General features: G+C 49.1%; 8 protein-coding genes across 8 annotated transcripts; 4 read left to right on the top strand and 4 right to left on the bottom strand.

Moving 5' to 3' along the window:
* Positions 1-135: 135 nt before the first annotated feature.
* Positions 136-1,039, bottom strand: I303_106398 (uncharacterized protein; the record flags this gene model as incomplete). The annotated part of the gene is made up of 4 exons (XM_065969364.1): positions 136-219; positions 296-534; positions 589-658; positions 722-1,039. 4 exons carry the CDS (start codon positions 1,037-1,039, stop codon positions 136-138), a joined length of 711 nt encoding a protein of 236 aa, XP_065825436.1.
* A 291-nt stretch (positions 1,040-1,330) lies between these two features.
* I303_106397 (uncharacterized protein) lies at positions 1,331-4,811 on the top strand (the record flags this gene model as incomplete). The annotated part of the gene is made up of 10 exons (XM_018411604.1): positions 1,331-1,372; positions 1,447-3,045; positions 3,111-3,208; positions 3,284-3,427; positions 3,503-3,650; positions 3,726-3,840; positions 3,915-3,980; positions 4,072-4,274; positions 4,391-4,514; positions 4,594-4,811. 10 exons carry the CDS (start codon positions 1,331-1,333, stop codon positions 4,809-4,811), a joined length of 2,757 nt encoding a protein of 918 aa, XP_018259416.1.
* A 223-nt stretch (positions 4,812-5,034) lies between these two features.
* Positions 5,035-6,380, bottom strand: I303_106396 (uncharacterized protein; the record flags this gene model as incomplete). The annotated part of the gene is made up of 3 exons (XM_018411605.2): positions 5,035-5,182; positions 5,407-5,965; positions 6,110-6,380. The coding sequence occupies 3 exons, from the start codon at positions 6,378-6,380 to the stop codon at positions 5,035-5,037; spliced, it is 978 nt and encodes a 325-aa protein (XP_018259417.2).
* Positions 6,381-7,205: 825 nt separating this feature from the next.
* Positions 7,206-8,814, bottom strand: I303_106395 (uncharacterized protein; the record flags this gene model as incomplete). The annotated part of the gene is made up of 6 exons (XM_018411606.1): positions 7,206-7,429; positions 7,529-7,657; positions 7,751-7,922; positions 8,020-8,264; positions 8,357-8,505; positions 8,606-8,814. The coding sequence occupies 6 exons, from the start codon at positions 8,812-8,814 to the stop codon at positions 7,206-7,208; spliced, it is 1,128 nt and encodes a 375-aa protein (XP_018259418.1).
* Positions 8,815-9,752: 938 nt separating this feature from the next.
* Positions 9,753-11,542, top strand: I303_106394 (uncharacterized protein; the record flags this gene model as incomplete). Its single annotated transcript, XM_018411607.1, has 2 exons — positions 9,753-10,503; positions 10,644-11,542. 2 exons carry the CDS (start codon positions 9,753-9,755, stop codon positions 11,540-11,542), a joined length of 1,650 nt encoding a protein of 549 aa, XP_018259419.1.
* Positions 11,543-11,982: 440 nt separating this feature from the next.
* On the bottom strand, positions 11,983-13,852 carry I303_106393 (methionine-tRNA ligase, beta subunit; the record flags this gene model as incomplete). The annotated part of the gene is made up of 6 exons (XM_018411608.1): positions 11,983-12,167; positions 12,350-12,515; positions 12,663-12,799; positions 12,911-13,415; positions 13,560-13,655; positions 13,721-13,852. The coding sequence occupies 6 exons, from the start codon at positions 13,850-13,852 to the stop codon at positions 11,983-11,985; spliced, it is 1,221 nt and encodes a 406-aa protein (XP_018259420.1).
* Positions 13,853-14,303: 451 nt separating this feature from the next.
* Positions 14,304-17,295, top strand: I303_106392 (translation elongation factor Tu; the record flags this gene model as incomplete). Its single annotated transcript, XM_018411609.1, has 9 exons — positions 14,304-15,608; positions 15,669-15,823; positions 15,930-16,076; positions 16,146-16,246; positions 16,331-16,404; positions 16,535-16,767; positions 16,828-16,861; positions 16,943-17,111; positions 17,204-17,295. 9 exons carry the CDS (start codon positions 14,304-14,306, stop codon positions 17,293-17,295), a joined length of 2,310 nt encoding a protein of 769 aa, XP_018259421.1.
* Positions 17,296-19,012: 1,717 nt separating this feature from the next.
* On the top strand, positions 19,013-23,247 carry I303_106391 (uncharacterized protein; the record flags this gene model as incomplete). The annotated part of the gene is made up of 7 exons (XM_018411611.1): positions 19,013-19,306; positions 19,451-19,636; positions 19,714-20,193; positions 20,284-21,552; positions 21,638-22,978; positions 23,073-23,110; positions 23,184-23,247. 7 exons carry the CDS (start codon positions 19,013-19,015, stop codon positions 23,245-23,247), a joined length of 3,672 nt encoding a protein of 1,223 aa, XP_018259423.1.
* Between the last annotated feature and the right edge of the window lie 244 nt (positions 23,248-23,491).

The raw sequence follows: 23,491 nt of genomic DNA, 5'->3' as shown, positions 1-23,491 counted from the left end.
GTACCTAGATTGGCAGCCGCCTCCTTTGGTCCTCACGACGCTGTCCTTTCTAGACCCAATATGGACTTTCGAGAGCGTCACGGGTGAAATTTGATTTAGCATCGCATTCAATGCTTGCCCACTGCCCTACTGTGACTAACACTCGTTGTACTCGCTAAACAGGGTCTCTCGGACGCCGTGATATACCTCGAGCAAAACCTCAAATCTGGGTCGGACGTCCTGCGACCAACGTCAATGATCCCATCATTCCTCGGTATACCCAACAGCAAGCCGTATATCTGTATTCGATACTCACGCTGTAAGGAACGACTACGCCCCGACCATCCTTCTTGACTACACCAAGGTAATATCTGACCGAGAATCTGTGCAGCGCTTGATTGAGGATAACTGTAGATATATCCGCGAGAGGGATGAATGTATATGAGGTTGTCAAGGGCAAAAGAAGTCGCCGATGGGGGCTGTATGCCCAAGGCAGGCTTATGCCTCGAGAGGAGGCAAGCTGGATTCCCAGACCAGGTAGCGGTGTGACGGATTCTGGATTCAGATAGTCAGCGAAGTGGTTGATTTGCTTGAGTAATGGCGACTCACCATATAAGACTGTGTTGCATTTATACCTTGTGAACAGGATGCATGATGTCAGCCACGCTAGGAGAACGACCTTTGAGTCAGAGTCAGCATCAGTGTGTCCCTCTCAGCGAGCCTCGCAAGTAGCCTGACTTACCTGCTCAGTGCTCCAACCGTTCCGGACCTCACTCGCATGTTCATACAACCCTTTCGCTTTGTTCCACAATCGATATGACCAAAACATCCACACAAGGGATAAGGTGATCCCCATATCTGACATGCTCCATCCATCTCCTCTTTTCATCCGCCCATTTTGGGATACACGATAATTGTATACTCTATATTCCACATTACTACCAGCCGCGCCGTCTGTCAACGGGAGTCGGTGCGAGGAAAGCGGTGTGCTGATGTTTTCCAGCTGCGGATGTGCCGACAGGGGTCGAGTGACTACGACTATGGGGGTTGGGGGCTGCATACCATCGTCATATGTGATCACTGCCGATGCTGACGGAGCTTTTGTATGTTATGTATATGGATGATATCGTGGACTAGGTTATGGATGACGAGTGGAACGCGAAGTGGATGACATGCAGCGCATGTTCGGTTATTCCCGAGTAACCTTGTTTTCATGGGGATCATTTCTACATTTCTACTCTCTTCTTCAAAATCAGCATCGCTTCATTTCTACAGTCGACTCATACATCTAACTTGAGATGACCTGCACGATATAGCAGCGTAGTGTCGAGAGCACCGGATATCGACTGATATGCAGACCTCTCAAGGATCCGGGTCTGGTTCCGAATACACTGTAAGTCTTGAGACCCTGTCCAACTTTACAACGTGCATTAATCTGATCACCGCAACATTCTGTTTATTGTTCAGGCTGAACCGTCGAATGCGCAGAATGGAAACGGGCAATATTACCCCCATCCTACGACTCTATTTCCTGTGACAGGCTCGAGAGCTGCGGGGACGCATCCTCTAAACAGCGCGCAGACGACTCCGACCATAGCTCACGGCTTGACGCAGGCTGAGATAGATCGACACCAGCGTCCCGCTCATATAACGGGCACGGAAGCGCAGGGGAAGGATTATCAGGCTGGGTTCTTCCCTATACCGGGTAACAAGTGGGCTTGGCCCTCCAACACTTCTCAGAATCGACCCGGCGAAGCAAACAAGTCAGATTTCGTTACGAATAGCAACGGGAATGGAAAGGGCAGTGGAAATGGTGATTATCAATCTCAAGCGGAATCAAGGTCACAATCGCATCCACAGACGTCATTCGATCATTCAGCTCAATCTGCTCAAGCACAACCACCAACGGGGGTCAACATGGATTCGATCTCTGCTTTCTTATCTGAGATGCCCACGCAGGCAGAGGATCCGACACGACATGTCATGTGGACCGAGCTTATCAGGCTCAAGACTAGAACGCTGGAATTACAGATCGCCGAAGCGAGAAGGAAGGAGAAGGAAGCCGAGCTGGAGATCCTGAGGTTGAAGGCTGGTGCTGCTACGAAGAGCGAAAACATGGAGAATAGTTTGATGAGGGATGCAGGCTCGCACGGACCAAGCGCAACTGCATCTTCAGCCAATGTCGATGATCCCAATAACGGACATTATGCCATGCTTCATCAAAATATCAATGCCGATCCTTCTTCCGCCGTGAACATGAATATGAGCCATCAACAGGAGCACACTACCAATAATAACATGTTCACCAATACTCAACCCATGACTCCCTTCGATCTTGAAGCGATGCTTTCAAGCGAGAACATGGACAACTTCTTATCGTGGTTACCCGATCTGGGGGATCATCCTTTACCTGAGATCTTACCTCTTGCACCCACCACAGACTACGGAAATGCGAGTACGGACACAAATAATCACCTCCCTTACTCCACCCACCCCGTAGATACCTTCCTGCCTCAGCACAACTCCCACCAACCGCCCATCTCTTTCGACGAAAATCAGGTCATGCAATCGCAATTGCAATCGCCCACGAGGCGTCGGAGTGCTTCGGCAGAAGAGCAATCGCCCAAGCAATCAGGTCCACCCTCCAAGAAGCGCCGGGGAACAGAGAAGAAAGTGGTAGTCGAGCATTCTACCTCTTGTTCCATGTGCAGGAAAATTCTCTGCAGAGTGATGATTCGTTCTCCTAAATCGACGATGCCGGATCCTATCAAGATCGAAGTCAGATGTACGGATTGCGTACCTATAGATCAACCTTCCACTTTACCGGACTCCACGAATGGGCATAGTATAGGCACGGTGGAGACGAGGAAGCGAATGAGGGTGCAGATGGAGATTGACGACGAAGAGAACAAAGTGAGAGACAGGAGACAATGGTGTGATGTATGCCAGCGGATCGTCGGTTCAGGCCAAGTCATCGGGGGCAAGGGGAAAGATCAAGAATCAATCGGTGGTATAGCTGAGATCATCTGTGGGGATTGTGATGGAAAATATCAGAGATGCACCGATGTGAGCGACGCATCTCCTGCAATTCGCGTATGGGCGGTTAGCTAACGGATGTCTTGGGTGGACAGTGCGGAGGAGGCGGTGGACCCCGAGTCGGGATAGGTAAATGGAGGATGAAACAGGTCTTCCACCCTGGTAGGAAGACATGTAGTCTAAATCATATACGGTAAGTAAAAGCAAAACACCTAGCATTTGCTTCGTCACTCCTATTGTACCGAAATGCTGACGGGTTGTTCGACAGGCTCGGCGATCGGACACGTGAATTAGGAGTACATGTGACGCCGACGGACTTTTCACCTGAACAAATCAAGGAAGTCCTGACGCGATGCAAGGCTTTGTGGAACGAGAAGACCTTGGCGAGATTAGCTGTCCCCGAGATGCTGGAGTGAGTTGTCCGCACTTACTACGATACGGTGACACCATTGTTCCAGGCTGAATTGGAATTGTTGATCTTGACCAGGGTCGACTTGCCTGCAGGACTGGGTAATCCGTTGCGCGATTTTGCCGACGTGGACGATATGGTAGTTCGGAATTGGCCAAGTAGAGAAGCTATGATCAAGGCGAACGATCTGGACCCGAATCGTTTCAGGAGACTATTATCGTTGATCGTGAGTGGCTGTTCGCCTCACTTTTTGAAGGTGCAGCGAGATCTGTGATTGAAGGAGATTGGGTATTCGGACTAGTGGTCTCACTCCAAACCTCGCCGAACCGTACGAACGGTCGATCTAGAAGAAGAATGGATCCGGCCCGAAGATAACGACGATGATTTGAGCACAGTCCTGGCTAATGTGAAGAAGAGTAAGCTTTTTAGCGCTCGTTCGAATATCAACGAACGTATATTTCTTGCTCATATGCTATCGAAATCTACACAGCCAACGTCGTTATTCCTCCTGGGTCAGAATTGATCGGGATGTGGGGCGGCGAATGGAACATGCACAGTGAGCCGATGTCCACCCCCTTCTGAAATCTCTAAATCCAGTAAGCCGTACTGATGCAGCTTGATGTCGTGTCGTGCGATTGCGACGATAGACGGCTCATTACTCATTTCGACGTTCATACCGTTCGAAGGTGCCGACGGGGAAGATTCCACGGCGTTATGCGTCGGAGAAATGATTACCAAGGTACAATCTCTTCAACAGGAAATCAACGCGGAGCGTACACAACGGGCCAAGCTAGTCGGCGGAGAAGCTGAGCTATTACCGCCTTGTGAACATTTATGGACAGTGTCTGGGGTGAGTTTACTAGTCCGAGTCCGAGTCCGAGTCCAAGTCCGAGTTCGAGGTCAAGAATCAGGTCATGCGAATGGACGAATGGACGCTTTGCTGATCCGACATCGTGGCGTTATTAGGGATACATACCTCTGGTCAGGGAACGATTTGCCGACATTCTGATCCGCAAAAGATCATTCGTGCATGTCGAGGAGTACTTGACTAGGCATCCCGAATTTATTGAATCGATCAAAGCACGACCAGGTGAGTGCGCTTTTTCGGACACATCTAGGCAGTCTGGAACTAGCTGATATAGTCTGGTCTGCTTGATATTGGGATATAGTCGGGCTACATCCGGATATCCATCGTCCGACTGAGCATCAGCATCCTGAGAATCAGCCAGGGAAGGAGGGGGGAAATTCAGGCCAAGGAGATGGCCAGGGAGCGAAACCGCTCATACTCGTCAGATGGCTAGGTAAAGAGTTTGACGCGGCGAAGATACTGGAAATTAAGCAGATGGAGTTTGGCGGTGGGCCGAAAAAGAAGAAAAAGAAGGCTTAGTCGAGAGTGAGGGTGAGGGTGAGGGTGAGGGTGAGGGTGAGGGGTCGTGACTCATGTGATGTGTTGTAAAATCAATCTGTCGCAACGTTGTTGAATGTATCGTACTTTCATTGTAGCGACGAGCGTCAAGGAATATAATATATCTGACCTGTCTGTATTGTGTACAATGTACGATGAAACTATGTGCATGTACGTATGAATGTGGTGTTTCAGATCTGGTGATCTAGTAATGCACATGAGCACGCATGAGCCATTGTTGACCTAGCAAATCTACTTTGTACCATTTCATATGTATCTTGCGGGCCAGTCGATGGGCGTCGTTGACGGTGTTGGTAGTCAGGCAATATGTGGATACTTGGCTTTGTCGGCTTCTACTCATTTGATTTGAGAGGTACTCGTAGGTCAGCTCAATCCCTCAATCACATATGCAATCTGGAAGGTGTCGTCTCAGCGTGTCACACTGAGTTTTGAAAGGATACCCAAGGCATGAATATTGAGAGTGAACCACGATGTGAAATATGATGGGATTGATCACGAGTCAAGCGTAGTAGATCAAGTCAAGGCATGTCAAGGCAAGTCAGATGAACGGACTTACGAAGGCAGCCTCATACACCCTTCCATGTCCTGCACAACCCCACAATCCTTGCCTAGCCTCTTCACCTCGTCCAAACTAATCCTGAGCGGTAATCCCTGGATGATCACCCTCCGGCCTCTGAGGCCAGATCGCATACTCCATTCGGGCGTGAAGGTTTTCTGGACCGAATGACTCTGTTGTTGATCTTTCTCCGGGTTCGACCGATCCGAAAATGTTTTGGCTATGATATTTGAGGTCCAGGAGGTCGAATTGACATGAGTGAGTTGTGCTTGGGTACTCAGATCCCTTTTCGTTGTGCTCGCATTCCCATTCCCACTTCCGCTGATGCCCTCGGATGAAGTTCCGTCCGCACTAATTTCACCAAATTGAGCAGAGGCTGAGGCTGAGGCTGAGGCTGATTCAGTTCTACTTCTACTTCGGACCGGACGACCAGATGAAAAGATAGGTCTGGTCGACAAAGTTGTGGATAGTTGTACGGCTTTCTTATGTGACGGGAGGGTTATATGTACGGTACGATATAAAGAAGGCGCTTTAGGCAGTGAAGGCGGGAGGGTGGTTACTATATACAAAGTCAAATCAAATTTGTGGTCAATCAGCATATTGTGCTCCTGCTATTCAATGGAGTCTTTTTCTTGGTTTTCTGATTTTCTGCCGAGCTTAGCAGACTGCGCGTGGTAGATGATCTGTAGAAGTTAGGACTCACTCGACGAAGATGAAAAACTCGAATCCACAGCTCCGGAAGCCTTCAACGCCCGTTCAATATCGCTGGGCAACGCTGGCCTGGGTATATCATGTAATAAGATACATCGGGCTGCTTGTTGAACAATGTCACCCGCTTGTTGCCCTTGCAGCTGCAGTTGCCGTTGCTGTCGGTCTTCAAAAGAGATCGGTTGTTGTCGCGGTCGTGGTCCGACTCGTTGTGCTCGGAGGGCGGAGCTTGCGATGACTTGCAAAGAGGAGGAAGGTCGGACCATTTCGTAGTTCCTCTTTTCCTCTTATTCTAGAGGCTTGAGTTTATCTTCCCTTCCGCCTGCGGCTCCAATGGAAAGTTCGATCTATGATTCTGGGGCTTCTTAATGGAGCTCAGACGAGAACGGATGCATGATACGGTGCTCGCAACGAGACCGAGACTGTCCAAACGAAACCTCCACTCAATATTTGGTCTGTCGGAAGGAAGTTCTCGAAAAAAGAGCCTCGAACACAAAAATCAAAAGTATAAGGAGCTTGAGGGAATCGAACCCACCTTTCGAGAACGAAACTTTGTGCCACGTGCGTGATTACGTAAGCAATTCAGAATCTCACGTACTGACCGATATACGAAAGCTCCGAGCACTGCGCTGCTCGCATTTGAGCCTACATGAAACGTGCGGAGAGAAGTGAGAGGAATCGATTGACAAAAGAGGGAAGGAAGGGGCGGGTTCTCCAATACGTGAGCGATTGGAGAGCCCTGTCCTACTGACATGAAGCCTTCCCTAAGACTACGCTCTGGAAGTATGCGGCCCATGAGGGCGTGTGACTAAAGCAGAGAGACGTGGAACCGACAAATGGATGAGCAATGAGTGGTGGACAACGAAAGCCGAAGATTGATCAGGATCCTCGATGGTCGATCTCCCTGGAAACGCTGCCACTTGTTTTTGGCGTTCGCCTTAGACTGGTCTGACTACGTGACTTGGCATGACATGACAATGCATGATGCATTTACTACTATATCACATTGGATAATCGGATATTGATCCATGCGCATCAAGTGATGATGGCTCTACCCGCCTTACTGGCATCGAATTTATCAGGAGAACCAATCAAGGCTTCCCGATCAAGCCGTATTTCCTCCTTGCTCCAGGCTCGATATACGCCCAGCCTATCGGCGTATCTCGCACCATCATCGCCAGACGGTATTGCCATGGTGCGTGAACGAGATGTTTCGGAGGGATATTTAGGGATTTCATCCATGAGAACGGAGGGTAAGGTATGAGAGGTTGGGGTTTAGGCGAGAGTGAGAGGTTGTAGAGTATGATGTCGACGACTAAGTCAGTCAAGTTTGAGTCAGACACGCAACTCATTCTGACTCCGTTCCTTTCCTTCTCCACGACGCTATGAGACACGATGAAAGGAGAGTACACACCTTTCTGAGGGGACAGTAACAACTTCCCCCATTTATGTTTGATAGGTAATTTCGTTTCGTCCCTTCCTCCCGTTTGAGAAGTGGAAGTCTTCAGGCGGAATTCGTTATCGATCGTGCCGGGACAGAAAGCTATCAAGTCGGAGCAGATAGCAATTAGCATATATCAGCAAGCGAAACATCTACGGTATATTACTGATACCTAAAGCACATATCCTGACTCACAGAAAAAGCGTACGCCCGAACCTTCACATTCCACTCTACAGCTTTCGACAGCCATGAGACCCGCCGCTTTCGTAGCTGCATAAATGACCCGATGGGGCGCAGGTACAGTAGCAGCTACCGAGGAGAGATGGTGTAATGCTGGTGATTTCGATGTCGACGCGAGGAGGGGTAGCTGGTCAGACAATCGTATCTCGTTAGTTTAGAGATTCTGACATGCTAGTGTGGATCATGAAGGGGTCTGTGATCCAAGAACAACGAGTATGACTCACAAAACAAGTCAAAGCCAATACCGTCCCAATATAATTCACCTCGCTCAACGCTCGAGCTTCACTGGCTACTTTATCTAAATCCTTTTGGTCCGGACCAGTACTCGAGAAAGCGAGAGGCGCTTTCGAGGGGTTTTGATTCTTGGAGTTGAGATCTTGTTGATTCAACTTCACTCCGGCCAATTCCATCAGGATGGAGGTCGACGGTAATCCAGCTAAGATGTGAAGAGTATCGAGGCCTCCCCACGCTACCGGACGTACGTATCATCAGCCGACTGATCAGTTCGAAGCAAGCCATTCTAGATGATAGGAAGAGTAAGGACCGGAGAAATTCATTCACCACTCTCAACTGTTTCTCGGACCTTTATCAGATCAACCGTAGTGGTGATATCTGCCGGTACGACCAAGATATCTCCTTCGGCTACTCCAAGATCAAGGCATTGTATTTTGACTTTTTCCAAAGCGTCCGCTCGTCTAGCTACGATGCAGCTGCGTTCGATATGATAGGAACGATATCATATCAGCTGTGCTTTCTAATTCCCGGTTCAAGGTTTTTCTGCGTTGTGGATTTAGAAGTATCTTGACTCACACCTTCGCACCTCGGCTCGCATAAGCTAACGCTAGATCTTTACCTACTCCCGAACTTGCTCCGAGAAGGACAACCCTTTCTTCCGAAGGCGGAATGATCCTTTCTCGAGAAGGTGATGCTTTGGACTTGAGGATACGAAGTAAGAGTGGAAGTGCTAAGAGAGCCCAAAGTGGGGACGAAAGGGAAAGTGGGAGCGAGGAAGTCGGCATGGTCAGAAGGTCGGAGTGATAGACGCCTTGCCTGCCTAACCTTGCCTGTTCATACAGATGATCTGGTCACTAAGATGGGTTGAGTTGCTGAAACTGAATTGAATCCAATAATTTCAGTTGATTCAGTTGGCAAAGTCGCACAAGCCAAGAGATTGAAAGATGCAGAACGAGTAGTGCGTCATTCAACTTGAGACGAGATAACCGGTCATCCCTTTCCCGTCCTCGAGCTTTGTTTCTTCTTCACACACCGTAATCTAAATAGTCACTACGAGTGCATACCAGCCATAGCTCGCTTGCTATCCCCAACTCGATTTGATGCGACGACGGAGAAGCCAGTCAGCCAAGAGTATTGACGCTCAGGCCTTCTTATTCTACTTATAACACCGCCTTAATCGGATCAGTCCGAGTTCCGAGTTCCGGTTTTGCTTGTTCTGTATACACGTTTCCCTGGAACATAAAGTGACATAACATCTCTTGGTACTTTGTTCAATTCAGCCTCACTCAGTCAATTCACAAAACGCATCTTGCTCCTTTCACATCACTCTGTGAATTCCTTCGTCCGACTTCGATCACTACCAAAGATCATTCTTGAGATCAGAAGAACCTCTTACCCTCAACTCCCCGACATCATCGGTAATACGCCCGTCGCCCTTCTCGACCCATCACGACCTGTGTATCATCACAAGCACACCTCCTCTTCCGAAGGTGTGAAAGCTATAAGAAACGACGCTAAATTCGACGGACAAGACGACGATCATATTGGTACATCATACCATCATACCATCAGAGCATTCTAGATCTTGATTTCGCACCAAACAAATACATCCATACGTCACAGAAACGATAAACGAACACAGCTTTATTTACATCGACAACGCATATATAGTATACATTGAGCAATCAACCCGCCTTACTTACCCATCTACACATTCACCAACATGACCTCCCCCGCAATTCAAATCAACGGGACCAACGGTAACTCTTCCCCGACCAAGCAATCCTCTTTGCCCCTGCTCGAAAGGGTTAAAGCGACATACGAAGATGCAGGTCAATCACACGTATTCACCTTTTTCGATACACTATCCTCCTCGGAACAAGATATCCTCCTAAAACAGCTAGACGAGATCGACATCCATCGAGTCAATCGGATCTATATGAACGCTATTCTAGCTGACGGAGCTCAGACCCCGCCCAACGAGCCCGAGGGAAATATCAACCTCGACGACTCCTTGGCACCTGGCACCAAGAACCTATTGGGCAGATCAAGGACACCCTCTCCTACGCCGCCTGCGGAAGTTCTACCTCTCCCCGAGGAAGCTTGTGCGACGATAATCAATAACCCGGAGGAAGAGGCGAAATGGAGAGAACTAGGTCTTAACGCTATTGCGCAAAACCAAGTGGCTGTTTTACTCCTGGCTGGTGGACAGGGAACTAGATTGGGTAGCGCGTTGCCAAAGGGAATGTACGATATCAAGTTGCCCTCGGGGAAAAGCTTGTTCGAGTACCAGGCGGGACGGATCGGGAAGCTTGCGAGGCTTGCAGCGGACAAGGCAGGGAAGAAAGAGGGAGAAGTTAGGATCAGGTGGTACGTTATGACTTCTGGCCCGACTCGAGGGGAGACCGAGAAGTACTTCAAGGAGAAGAGCTTTTTCGGGTTGAACAAGGACGATGTGATCTTCTTTGAGCAAGGTGAGTGCGATGCTTTCCGAAACACGATATGTGCTTTCTATCCCGTATATCACGCAAATGATAGTCTTTACTATATACCATTTCAACGCTGACAACCTCACTTCGCTTCGTTAAACTTGCTCTTGCTCATAAACAATTAGGCGTCCTACCCGCCTTAAGCGAAGACGGTAAACTGCTCTTATCGACTCCCTCCACCCTCTCAGTCGCTCCAGACGGAAACGGTGGTCTCTACGCCGCACTTCGTCGACCACTATCTCCCACCTCCAGCTCCACCGTGCTGTCCGACCTCAAAGAGCACGGGATCGAGTACATCCACGCCTACTGCGTCGACAACTGCCTCGTCAAAGTCGCCGACCCCGTCTTTATCGGTTGTTGTCTCTCTCGGAACTCTCAGGCAGGCGCAAAGGTAGTGAAAAAAACCATCCCTACCGAATCCGTCGGCGTCCTAGCTGCCAAGGGGGACGCGTTCGCCGTTGTCGAATATAGCGAACTTTCAAAAGAAAAAGCGGAATTACGAACGCATACTGGGGAATTGGCATTTAGGGCAGCGAATATTGCGAATCATTATTATACGCGGACGTTCCTCGAGGGTGTCGAAGCTATGGAGAGAAAGATGGCGTTTCATATTGCGAGAAAGAAGATTCCGACGGTAGATCTACAAACGGGGGAGATGATTAAGCCGACAGAACCGAATGGGATGAAATTGGAACTTTTCATCTTTGATGTTTTCCCATTCACGAAGTCTTTAGCGGTCCTAGAGGTTCCGAGGGAAGAGGAATTTAGTCCGTTGAAGAATGCGCCGGGATCAAAGGCGGATTGCCCGGAAACTTCCAGGAGGGATTTATTGGCTCAACAACTCAGATGGTTGATCAAGGCTGGAGCGGAAGTGCAAGAAGGTGCAGATGGTGCAGGTGTTGAGATTGAGGTCACGCCGGGTGTGTCGTATGCTGGAGAAGGGCTAGAGTGGGTCAAGGGAAAGACGTTTGTGAAGAGTGGTGTTTTGACGAAGAAAGAGGATGCAGAGGGGTTGACGGAGTAAAGAGTCAGAAAAGTGAAAAGGGACATTTCTTGATGTCGCTTCAAGCGGAAGAGAGATCACTCGCGGATGACCAGGAGGATTAAGACATAGACGAAGCGAATTTGGATAAGCTTTGAAAGCTCTCTCTATATATACTTAGTCAATGTCGTTGGCATACTTCAATGTGTCAGTCCAGTATATCGTCAGTAGATTTCGATTAATCAAATTACCCATAAACCCACAAATCCATAAACCCATAAACGCTCAAACGGACTATCATCATTACTCGTACCACAAACAAGTACCTGACCATATTACATCGGTATATCTCTCATATGCATTATCATCACGTAAGTTATATCTAAAACCGCATACCTCGGGTTCATTCACGCAGAGACATGGTAGTTCTACCGATTGATACGCTCTGACGTTCGGTCGTTCGGTTCTTCTTCCATATCCATCTATGACAAACTCGCACCGACCAAAGTACCAGCTTTCAAGACCCCATCCTTTGTTCGGATCTTATGCACCGTCTTCGTCTCAGGGTCGATCCATGCTGCTTCTCTAGTTTCTAGGGTGGTGAAACCAGGTTGGATGGTCTCGAAGATCTTTTTCTTAGGGTTGAGCTGGGCTTCAGGTTTGGCATCTGCTCAATCAGAAACCAAGTTAGCCAATACGTATCACATTACATATTCACCCTGTCCTATCGAACGATCACCATGCAGCCATGCAGGCTTGCAGGCTAATAGACAAGACTGATCGAGGATAATGATTGATATTGATGAAAGAGGTGGGGCTTGAAATGGGAAACCTGAAAAGCCGACTCACTCTCGTATTTCTCGCCCTCGAAGTAGATTCTTTCACCGGGCTGAGAACCCTCAGGAGGAAGGACGAACTCGATACCGCCCGGCGCGTCTTTACCGTCTTTCGACGAGGCACATAAGAGCATCGCGAACGACTTGACACCTCGCATGGTGACTGGTTTCAGATTACACTGCGCAGGGGATCCATCAGTATCATCAGCCATTGTTTTTTTTTTCCCTACGTCGCCATCATTCGATCTTATGGTCCGATCGTACCAGACCGGACTGAACTGGGCTGGACCTGATTGATTTGAATTTCAGAGGGAAAGTCGACTCACGATGACAACGATAGTAGCTCCCCTGATCTGATCCTCGCTCATGTATTTTACCAACCCCGAACATACCGTTCGGGGTTCTTCTTCTCCCACATCGATGGATTCGACATACAGACTGTCCGCATCGGGATGTCGCTTGACTAGGTATCACAAAAAGCAGAAGCAGACCAACGTGAACGTGAGCCATCAATCTCAGAAGTAGACAATGTACGGGGCTTGAGCGGAGGCGTGTAAAAGTTCCGCAGACTCACCATCAAGGACTCTTCCAACTCGCATATCAATCATCGACGGTAACGGACCCGTAGGCTCCTCTTTCACCGCAGGAGCTTTAGGCGCTTTCTCTTTCTTCTCTTTCTTTTCCTTCTTCTGACCGTTACCATTACCTTTACCGCCTTCAACCGGTGCAGAAGGTGATCCACCGACAACGGCATCTTTGACTGCCGAAGCGGCATTCACAGCTGTCTCGGTAGCGGCACTGACGGCTGCACTGGCGCTCGAGGCAGCAGCATTGACGGCGTTCGTCACTGTCTCAGCTACCCCAGCAGCGGGAGCTGGCGCTGCTTTCTTATCTTTCTTGACTTTTGGTGGAGGCGCTTTACGCTCGGGAACAGGAAGAGAGGATAGATCGATATCCAAAGAAGGGAAGGAGTTGGGTAGTTCTTTTTGAGCGGATTTGACGGAGTCGAGTGATTGGATTTGAAGGAAGTATCGGAGTAAAGAAGGTTTCTCGGGATGTTGGGTTGGTGGGGCATTTATCTGAAAAGAAAATAATTTAGGACATTCGTCAGTTGCTATTTTGCATCTCTACAGAACAGATGTTCCAGAGTGATTGGTCCAGGCAAGGCAAGATCAAGAAGTCTTCCTTCTCGCAGTACGAACGATACCCCATTTTCAACTCACTAAAGATGGGTGAAGGTGCGCGTATAAAGAGATATCCGCCGAAGAAGGTGCATTCGAGTAAAGGTATGTAAGGGGGGTAAGTTTCTCGTTGAGCGCCTAGAAGAGACAGATCAGCTATCAGCCGATTGATCCATAGCAGTCGGGGACTTGAGATGACTCACAGAAAGATCTTTGACGTATCCCTCAGTCTCATTGGATAGCTTAGCAATTTCAGCTTTGTCCTTGTCGCTTGATCCGGCCAAAGTTGGATCAGCTCTCTCGGCGGCTTTGACAAAGTCGGAAACGGTAGACATGTTTCGAACGGTACTGTATAGTCGTGTTGGTGGTTTGAGAGAGGATGCTCTTGTACTTGCTCGTAGCAGGGTGAGCATGTATGTCTTGTCTATAATGTACGAGTCAAAGTTGAATGCAGAGAAGCGTTGACATTTGTTCTTTCAACTTTATATCGACCTGTCGAGTGGAGGGATCCTAGTGGACTGTGGTGAGTGATAACGAAAACAAAGGTAATCATAAGTAATCTGGCATGACGTGGATTTGACTTGTACCATTTTATAAAATATTAACCCATACGGTGGCGGATTATATTGTCGGTGCGTCTCTGACGTCCTTGTGCGTGATTCTTCTCCCTTTTTCCATCCATCCCATATCAAGTCTACTCTCAGCTTACACACATCGTAGACTAGACAACCAAAAGTCGCTTGAACGATACTACACTACACATTCAGCGACAAAAAGACACTCACCATGGCCGGCCAACCTCCTCCTAACGGATTCAACCCGGGCGCTTTCGAATTCCGACCCGGTCAAGGAGCACCCTTTGTTCCTCGTCAGCAGCAAAACCAACAACAAGGCGGGTACCCAGGCCAACAACAGCAAGGGTACGGTCAGTACGGTCAATACCAACAAGGAGGTTACGGAGGATACCCGCAACAAGGTCAAGGATATAATGGATATCCTCAATACGGACAACAAGGTGGATATGGCGGATACCCCCAACAACCGCAATCTCAAGCTTATGTCCCACCTGGAGCTAGACAGCAGCAACAACAACCTCCCGCCGTAAGAAATGTCCAAGGTTTCCAACCTCCAAACCTACCTCCCACTTCTTCATCGCCCAAGCCAGACGTCTCAGCCGGTAAACCAGTATCCCTCTCCATCGGCGGTGGCGCTCCCAAGGCCGCACCTTCACTATCTATCGGCGGCGGCGGTGCACCAAAAGCAGCTCCATCATTATCTATAGGCGGCGGCGGTGCACCAAAAGCCGCTCCTTCACTTTCCATCGGAGGAGGAGGTGCTCCTAAGGCAGCTCCATCATTGTCCATCGGTGGCGGCGGCGGTGCGAAAGCAGCTCCTTCTTTGAGTATTGGCGGATCCAAGAAACCAGAAGAGAAGAAAGCCGACACAGCTTCAACTTCAGCTGTTCCCTCGAAGTCATCGACTCCTCAACCAGAGGAGACCCCTGCTCCTGTTGAAGCTCCAGCAACCGACGCTCAAGTCAAAGTAATCGCCTCTAGTACCGATGCCCCAGCTGCAGCTTCAGCTCCATCCCAATCTCACACCCCTGCGCCAGTGGCTTCCGGAACCTCCACTCCGTCCGGGACAAACTACACCAAAGTTTCAGCCAAGAACGACGCAGACGCGATCGCGAAAGAACAGGCTGCTGCAGGTGCTGAAGTCCTGAAAGATCTCTATGGCGACGATGCGAAGGACACCAACGTGAAATCACATTTGAACATCATCTTCACCGGTCACGTCGATGCCGGTAAATCCACTATGGGAGGTCAGTTGCTCTTCCTGACGGGAGCGGTGGATAAGAGGACGATGGAGAAATACGAACAAGAGGCTAAAGCTGCAGGAAGGGAGACTTGGTATCTCTCCTGGGCATTGGACTCGAACAAGGAAGAAAGAGCGAAAGGAAAGACCATCGAAGTCGGACGAAGTTATTTCGAGAGTGAAAAGAGAAGATACACTATCTTGGATGCGCCAGGACATAAGACTTATGTGCCGAGTATGATCACCGGTGCAGCTCAAGCGGATGTAGCTATTCTGGTGAGTTGTGCCGATTTCGGGTCTATCGATAAATACTAATACTGCAGATGTATCGTGCAGGTGCTCTCCGGACGAAAAGGTGAATTCGAGACTGGATTCGAGAGGGATGGACAGACCAGAGAACATGCTATGTTGATCAAGAACAACGGAATCAACAAGCTGGTCGTGGTTGTTAACAAGATGGACGACACTACCGTGCAATGGGATAAGGGAAGGTGCGTCTTACATTCCATTCCATCAGTCTGAGTCAAATCCCCGCACACTGTAAAGGTAAACGAGTACATGCAACATCGGGTGAAGCTAAGCATCTTCCATTCGTAGATACGACGAAGTCTGCAGTAAAATCACGCCTTTCTTGAAATCCGTCGGATTCAACCCCAAGACAGACGTCACCTTCATACCTGTGTCCGCGCAAATCGGTCAGAACATGAAGGATAGAGTTGACAAGAAGGTCGCTTCGTGGTACGAGTGAGTGGCGCTTTCGCTACATGACGCACGGGATACGGGCACTGATTGACGATAATTCTCTTCTCGCAGTGGTCCATCCCTTCTTGAATTCCTCGACAATATGGAAGTTTTCGACCGAGATATCGATGCTCCACTAGTATTCCCCGTTCAAGAGAAGTATGCTGAGCTTGGTGAGTTGCCGAGTTGCCAAGTTGCTGTTCTGGGTCATACAACGGAGTGCAAGACTTCTTTGGCTGATGTTTTGTACGACACAGGTACGATGGTCATGGGGAAGATAGAAGCTGGTCGAATGAAGAAAGGAGACAGTGTGATATTGATGCCTAACAAGGTACGTCTTGGTCTTTTGTCCACATTCTCATTCAAATTCACATCCACGCCCACATTCATTTGATCCGATGTTACAATATGTAGCTTGCGTTTGGCTGACTTTTCTCTCTAATTACTTCCCCGCTTCATAGACACCTGTCGAAATCTCCACGATCTACACCGAGACAATGGAAGAGCTCGATATTGCTTTCGCGGGCGATAACGTCCGATGCCGTATATCAGGTATCTCAGATAAAGATATCACGCCCGGTTTCGTGATTTGCTCGACCGCTAAACCGGTCAAGACGGTCACAGCCTTCAAGGCGGACATCAGTGTGATTGAAGCCAAGAACATTATTTGTGGAGGGTATACAGCTGTTCTTCAGTGAGTTAGCAGTCTCCTCTCAATCACTGTTGGAAGCTGACGGTTTATTTTTGCTTATAGCGCTCATACTTTGGCTGAAGAAGTCACTTTGACCGTGAGTCGCCGCCGCCTTTCTCGATGTTCATTTATGCCTTTTATCAGTCAAAGAGCTTACACTTACCTGTTCCGTCTATAGGCCCTCCTCCACTACTACGAAAAGAAGAGCAAGAGGAAGTCCAAGAGACCTCCTCAATTCGCCAAACAAGGAATGCTCGTTAATGTCCTGATAGAGACTTCGGCGCCTATATGTATAGAGACGTACAAAGATTCCAAGATCCTAGGACGGTTCTCGCTGCGTGACGAAGGTGAGTCACAGACCAACTCTTCACATTTCATGTCCTTACAAATTAGAATCCGGGATTGAATTATGCTGATTATCATACCGCAATCATCTCAGGTAAAACTGTAGCCATAGGAAAAGTGACGAAACTCATCGAGAAGACTGAAGATATGCCTGACGTAGCGGGTTTGAAGGTCAGCGCTGCTTAAATGCGATGACAATACACACAAGTCGCAATAAGGTTCACTCGCGTACTTCAAATCTGACCCCTAAGAAACAGGCATGGGCTGAATTTGGGATACACAAAATGGGAAGATTGCTGTGGATGCTAAAGCGCTCCCTTGCTATGAGGAATGAGGCTGAGACGCAGACTGTAGATACGATGTCTTGCTTAGAAGTGGATGCATAGTGTGCGAAGGCATACGTTATTTGCTGTGGAACGGGCTGAGGCTGAGCGGATACACTGATAATATGGTCACGATTGAGGCAAGGAAGACGGGTCTTGGAAGACTGCAGGACACTAGAGTCGCAGGAGCTTGAAGGATGAAGGATGAGAAAGAGGGTCGTCAGAGTCGAGGCAAACTGCAAGAGAAGAGCGAGAGAAATTGGGACGGACTCTGGAGGCGGGATGGATGTCGGCGAGATCCGGGATGAAATATGGTGAGTCGTGGCACTCTAGAAGGTGGAAAAAGGCAAGTAAGGGCGGAGAGATGCGGATTATTGGGGATGCCTGGCGGAATGAGATAGTGGACCGAGCGGAACAACATGCGTGGACGTGGGCGTGGAAGAGAGTAGAACAGGACGGGGGCGAGGGGGCGAGGGGGCGAGGGGGCGAGGAAAGGGTGGGACAGGGTAAACAGGACAGGCCGGTATGTGAGTAGTGAGGGGGACACAGGGGCACAGTGCCTTCTGGGTATAGGAGGTAAGTCAGCATTCTTTCGATTGATCGTTATTTCAGGCTAGGTCCGACCTCGCGTGAGTGTTGTGTCATTGTAAGTAACGACAAACCATCGTATCAAATACATACTGACATCGCCGTTTACTCATCGATTTCAATCCGGACTGTCCCTCACGAACGGATCAAAGATTGAAGGTGTCTAATGAACGACAGCTCTGGCCGCTGGACACCTGGCTGTTGTATTATTCAGGCCAGATAATAATTTCATGCGTAGTCGCATTCTAATCCAATCAAGCCATTCATCGCGACTCACCCACGGTGATCGGTCATCCCGAAATACAGCCAGGCTGCCATCAAGTACTAATTAACACGCATACAATGCACACTGACGTTCATACTCAAACGACATATAAGTCCTCCTTCTGTCCCGCTTCTTCCGATTCTTCTTTCCTCACCTCACCTAACCTCCTTCTCTAACAATCTACAACCCCCCAAAAGACTGGACTCCTGGTGATCCAATCCATTTTACTGTACACCTCCTAAACAACGCTCTCTGCCTCTGCCTCTCTCGTACCCAAAGACTCACTCTACGTACTTTACTATAGGTTAAAATCCTGCCTAAGACACTACAAGCTAATCACGAAGAATATATAAGGAAAAAACAATCGAACGAACGATCAACCCAAAGTCGCATAACACTTCAAGCAACTCAAGACAAAGTTTTCATAATCGAACTCGACTCCTTAATTGGTGTAGTATAATTTCCTTTTTCTCTTCGTCATTCGTATTCGGCAGGCCGAATCGTCCAGTACTTTAAAGTACTTCCAAGCATAGTATAATAAAGTAGAGCAAAATAAAGTAAAGCGAGCAGAGCTTGCCTTCTGCCAATTACTCGAGAGCACAGAATCCCAGTACAGAAGTACAGTAAAACAAAAACCAGGTTGTCCAGTCCAGTCATCCAGTCACCCAATCTTCCTCCTCTCCTCTCAACTCCCAAAAAAACAAATACGAAAAAACCCCCCGTCAAAATGGTCCAGATCAAATCGTCAGTATTGGTCGCTGCCGCCGCTATCTCAGCATCGACTTCGTTGGCCTTACCCACCTCAACGTCCAGTTCCAATTCGAACAATAATCTGGATTTGGATGTCTTCCTTAATGGGAACGGGAATTCGGCTAGTCCGACCAAATCGAATGCCTTTGGCGGTGGCGGTGCTGGTACCTCGAATACAGGTATGATCAAGGGTGCGGATTCGAACAAGAATGCCAGTAAACAGACGGGGGAAGCTGTAGTTGACGTAAATGTCAATTTGGATAAAGCTCAAGTGGGTCATGGGTCTTCACAATTTCGATTCTATCCCCTGTACTCCTGTATTCCTGTACTCCTTCACTTTCTGATGGAGGGTAGAGCCGAGTTGAGAGATACTGATACTGATACTGATAACTGGAATGGCGATGTGACTCTATAGCCTTTACTCAAAGCTCGAAGAGAGCGAAAGGATCCAGAAACGCAAGAAGGGGATGGTGGGCTGCGAAGATCGGTGAAAGAGATGGTGAAGACTGCCGAGGGTCTAAGCGGTGGTAGTGGTAGTGGTAGTGGTAGAGTATGGAAAGGAAAGGCTTCTAAGAGGGGTCCATGGAGATCTGACGGTAATGTGAGTCACCCACACCGCTCTCTCTCTCTCACACACATAAAACGAACAACTGAACATACCGTATTGACTTGTGGCAGTTGATCGACCTGAATATCGGTCATGGGGCTATAGAGAACTCCCCTGATCATCCGGATCACTTGATCAATGGTAATCTCCTGGATATCGCTATTAGATCGCCCAAGCACGCCAACGACGATCACCTGCATCTCACGGGCCATGGGCATGAGTATTACCGGAATTCAGGTCATCACGGACACGGACACGGACAAGGACATCACCGACATGGTCATGGTAATCTCCGAGTCCACGCGAGACATCACGGGCACGGGAACAGACATTCTGTGGTCGAAGTCATAGGCGATGGGTACAGACATGGAGATGGGAGACATGGTAATGTGGAGATCATCGATACCGGCAGAGGTAGGGGCTGGGGATGGGGAAGACATGGGTATGATCGTGTCGATGGAGATGTTCATGTGCATAATCATGTACATGCGAGAAGTCATGACCATGATGGGGTGGTGGTAGTTGATGGAGACAGGCATAGGCACGGTGATGTAAGTGATAATCAATCACCCTTGCACTCGCGGATACCACTGCATCATCGCCATAAGTCATCAAAGCTGATGGTTGGTGATACTTCCCAGGTCACTGTCATCGATGGGCATCACCATCACGGCGATACCACAATCATTGATGGTCATCGACACGGGGATACTACCATCATCGATGGTCACCGACACGGAGATACCACTATTGTAAACAATGACCGACATAGAGGGGACACTACTATAGTTAATAACGGCCACCACCGAGGTGGGGACACGACCGTGGTTAACAATCACAAGCGATCGCCCCCTTCCTCGCCCAAACTGGGCCTCTCTTCTAAATTGGCCAGCTTGGGTCGCGCCTTCCTGACACGATCGCACGAGGACAGACACGATCACTATGGAGATACCACCATCATCGGCGGAGGCAGACACGGCGGTGCCACGATCATCAACGGAGGTCGACATGGTGATACAACTTTGATCAATAACGGTAGACATGGAGATACCACTCTTATCAATGCAGGAGGTCGACATGGCGATACCCTGATTGTCGATAACGATCACAACAGACATCACCACGGTGGGGATACTACCATCGTCAACAACGGACGTCATCACGATACCACCGTTGTCAACAACGGGAGACACCACGATACTACGGTAGTAAACAATGGCCGACACGGAGATACGACTGTGGTCAACAACGACGGACACAGACATCATGGTCACGGAGACACCACTGTCGTGAACAATCACAAGCGACACCATCGATCCGATCGGATCATCGTTGTGGGCGATTCAAGACGATACAGAGATGCCGATTTCTACTACAAGCACTCGTGGGATAATGGTTTGAGATACGGTAGACCGATCTATTTCTCCGATGGAGGTAGTTTCAACAGGATCAAGATGGTCGATAATGATTATCACTATTACCATGGTGGCAACAATATCAATATTATCCCTGCTGATGCGATTCCATACAGAGGCGATGGGCGGTACGGCTACGGTAGAGGTAGTGGATGGAGTAGATATCCCGGATACTACAAACGAGAAGGAGGCGAAGACGTGGATGTCGAGAAGAGACATGATCATCATGGCCACGAAGATGTGACCATTGTCAATAACGAGTCCTCTCACCATGGACACAACGGCCATCATCCCGAAGGGAATGATGTTACCGTCGTCAACAACCATAAACGACACCACAGTGATGACCGAGACCGACATGATCGATATGATGAGTGTAGACATGGTCGATGTGATTCACGACACGATGGCGATGACGTGACGATCGTCAATAACCATAAGCGGCAAGCTGCCGATGTCGGCATGAGTGGTGCACCTGGGTACATTGATGTCACCGTGAGTCCAGTCCGGCCTATCTTTATACACATTGATCCTCTCTCATATTTCACTTACATTCGCTAATGTACAATATTTGCATCAGAGCCCGGTCTTCAACTCGACCACCGCCACTCGAATCGCCTCTTTGGTATTGTCAACTTCTAACGGTACAGATGCCAACTCGACCTTCGTCTTGAACGCGTCAAGTAACATCCGTACCCAAGTATACCTGGTCCCTCTTAACCAGACTACTTCCTCCGCTTCGATCACCGCATCGAGTAGCAACACCACCACTACTTCCGCGCCTATCCCCGTCAATCTGAAAGTGCCCATCTTCGTGGCTGCCTCAGCGAGCGTTGAGCCATACTGCGCCACCTTCGATCCATCTCCCGAGAATCCCGCTCCATTGACCGTCACACCTTGTACGGACGACACTACTTCGTCGCACGAAAGTCAGACCTTCCTTTACAATCCCGACACGGGGGTCATTCACCCAGATTGGCAACCGTCTACAGATGCTCAACAGCTTCTTCAAGCTGTGCCCGACTCAGTGGATGATACTGCTTCGGCTTCTTCCGCCCCGACCGATGGCGATGATACTACTATGTCTGCGGCCTCAGCTGACCAGACAGCCGATGTCGATACGGCTGCCATCGCTGATCCTGCCTCTCCATCTCCCTCTTCAACAACTCTCCAAGCTGAGACTTACGCTGGCGATTCCTTACCTACCGCCTCATCAGCCGCGTCCATGGTCAGAAGAGCCACTTCCGCTCCCCCACCTTCAGCTAGTCCTTCGGTCAACTCTCCTCCGCCTTTAGTCACTTCCGGCCCTCAAACTTCGACTGATTCGAGTGCTTTGCCTCAATCGAACGGAGGTGCTTCTAACGTCACGTTGATCTTCACACCTTCTACTCCGGCTATCGTCAATTCAGCTGCTGTCAATTTCGACTATGGCTCCGGTTCCGCTTCTGATTCTAGCCCTGACGCTTCAGCTGCTTATGCCGATCCGTCCTCTGCTCAAACGCAGAACGGTATGGACGCTCAACAAGCTACCATGGGCACGAACATGAACATGAACAGCAAGAGAGGTTGGACTAGTCCCGATATCAGCGGAAACGGGAAGAACTTCGGAGCTGATAATTATCAAACCCAAGTTCAGTCTCAATCGCAAGGTTCTCCTTCCTCGGACTTGAATAATGTGAACGACAATGTCAGCTCAAGCGACAACTCAGGGGATGATGCTCCTATGTTCGCTTCTGCTCCAATCTCGCAAGCGCAATCACAAACCCAAGGTCAATCTCAAGATGCTCCTACTGCTCAACAAGCTTCTTCAGCACCTGCCTCTAATTCTGACGCTGCTCCTTCTGCCCCTCCCGCCCAAGGTCTACACGCCGAAGCTAATGTCGCTATCAATGCTTTGAGGACCGATTCTTTGCTTCAGAAGGTAAGTCGCCAGCCTTGGCCCTCGAATGTCCAGCGCAATGGTCAATTGCTTTTTTTGGTTGGTTCGGAGCTGACCATACTTTGATGTTATACAGCCTATGATCGCCCCCGAGTCATTGACTGCTCCTTATCAGTAAGCATCCCACATCTTGCTCTTCCAGTGAATCGCAAATCACAACTGGCTGATGGTCGTAGACTTCTGTAAGACGGCGATGGAGGAAAGCCGAGCCCGTCGAAGAGTCAGCTGCTTCTAAGTCTATCGTTGCTTGAGTCATCATGTAGTAGGGTATGGTGCTGTACTAGTGCAGGATGTCGGATGAGTATGCATCTATAGTCACATCCAAGTAACTGGAGCAAGATGCACTTGCACTCTTAATGTCTTTACACCATCTACCTGGATTGGCGCCAATGTGGAAATGCAGTCGGCCGACGGTGAAGTTAGTGTGAAAATGGCTCCGGTTGTGACGTGATGCTGTAGACGATGGCCGGTAATGCCCGAGCCTCGTTGTCGTTG

This window comes from Kwoniella dejecticola, chromosome 8, assembly GCF_000512565.2.
Source record: "Kwoniella dejecticola CBS 10117 chromosome 8, complete sequence".
Lineage (NCBI taxonomy): Eukaryota > Fungi > Basidiomycota > Tremellomycetes > Tremellales > Cryptococcaceae > Kwoniella > Kwoniella dejecticola.
This window is presented reverse-complemented; position numbering and strand designations above follow the sequence as displayed.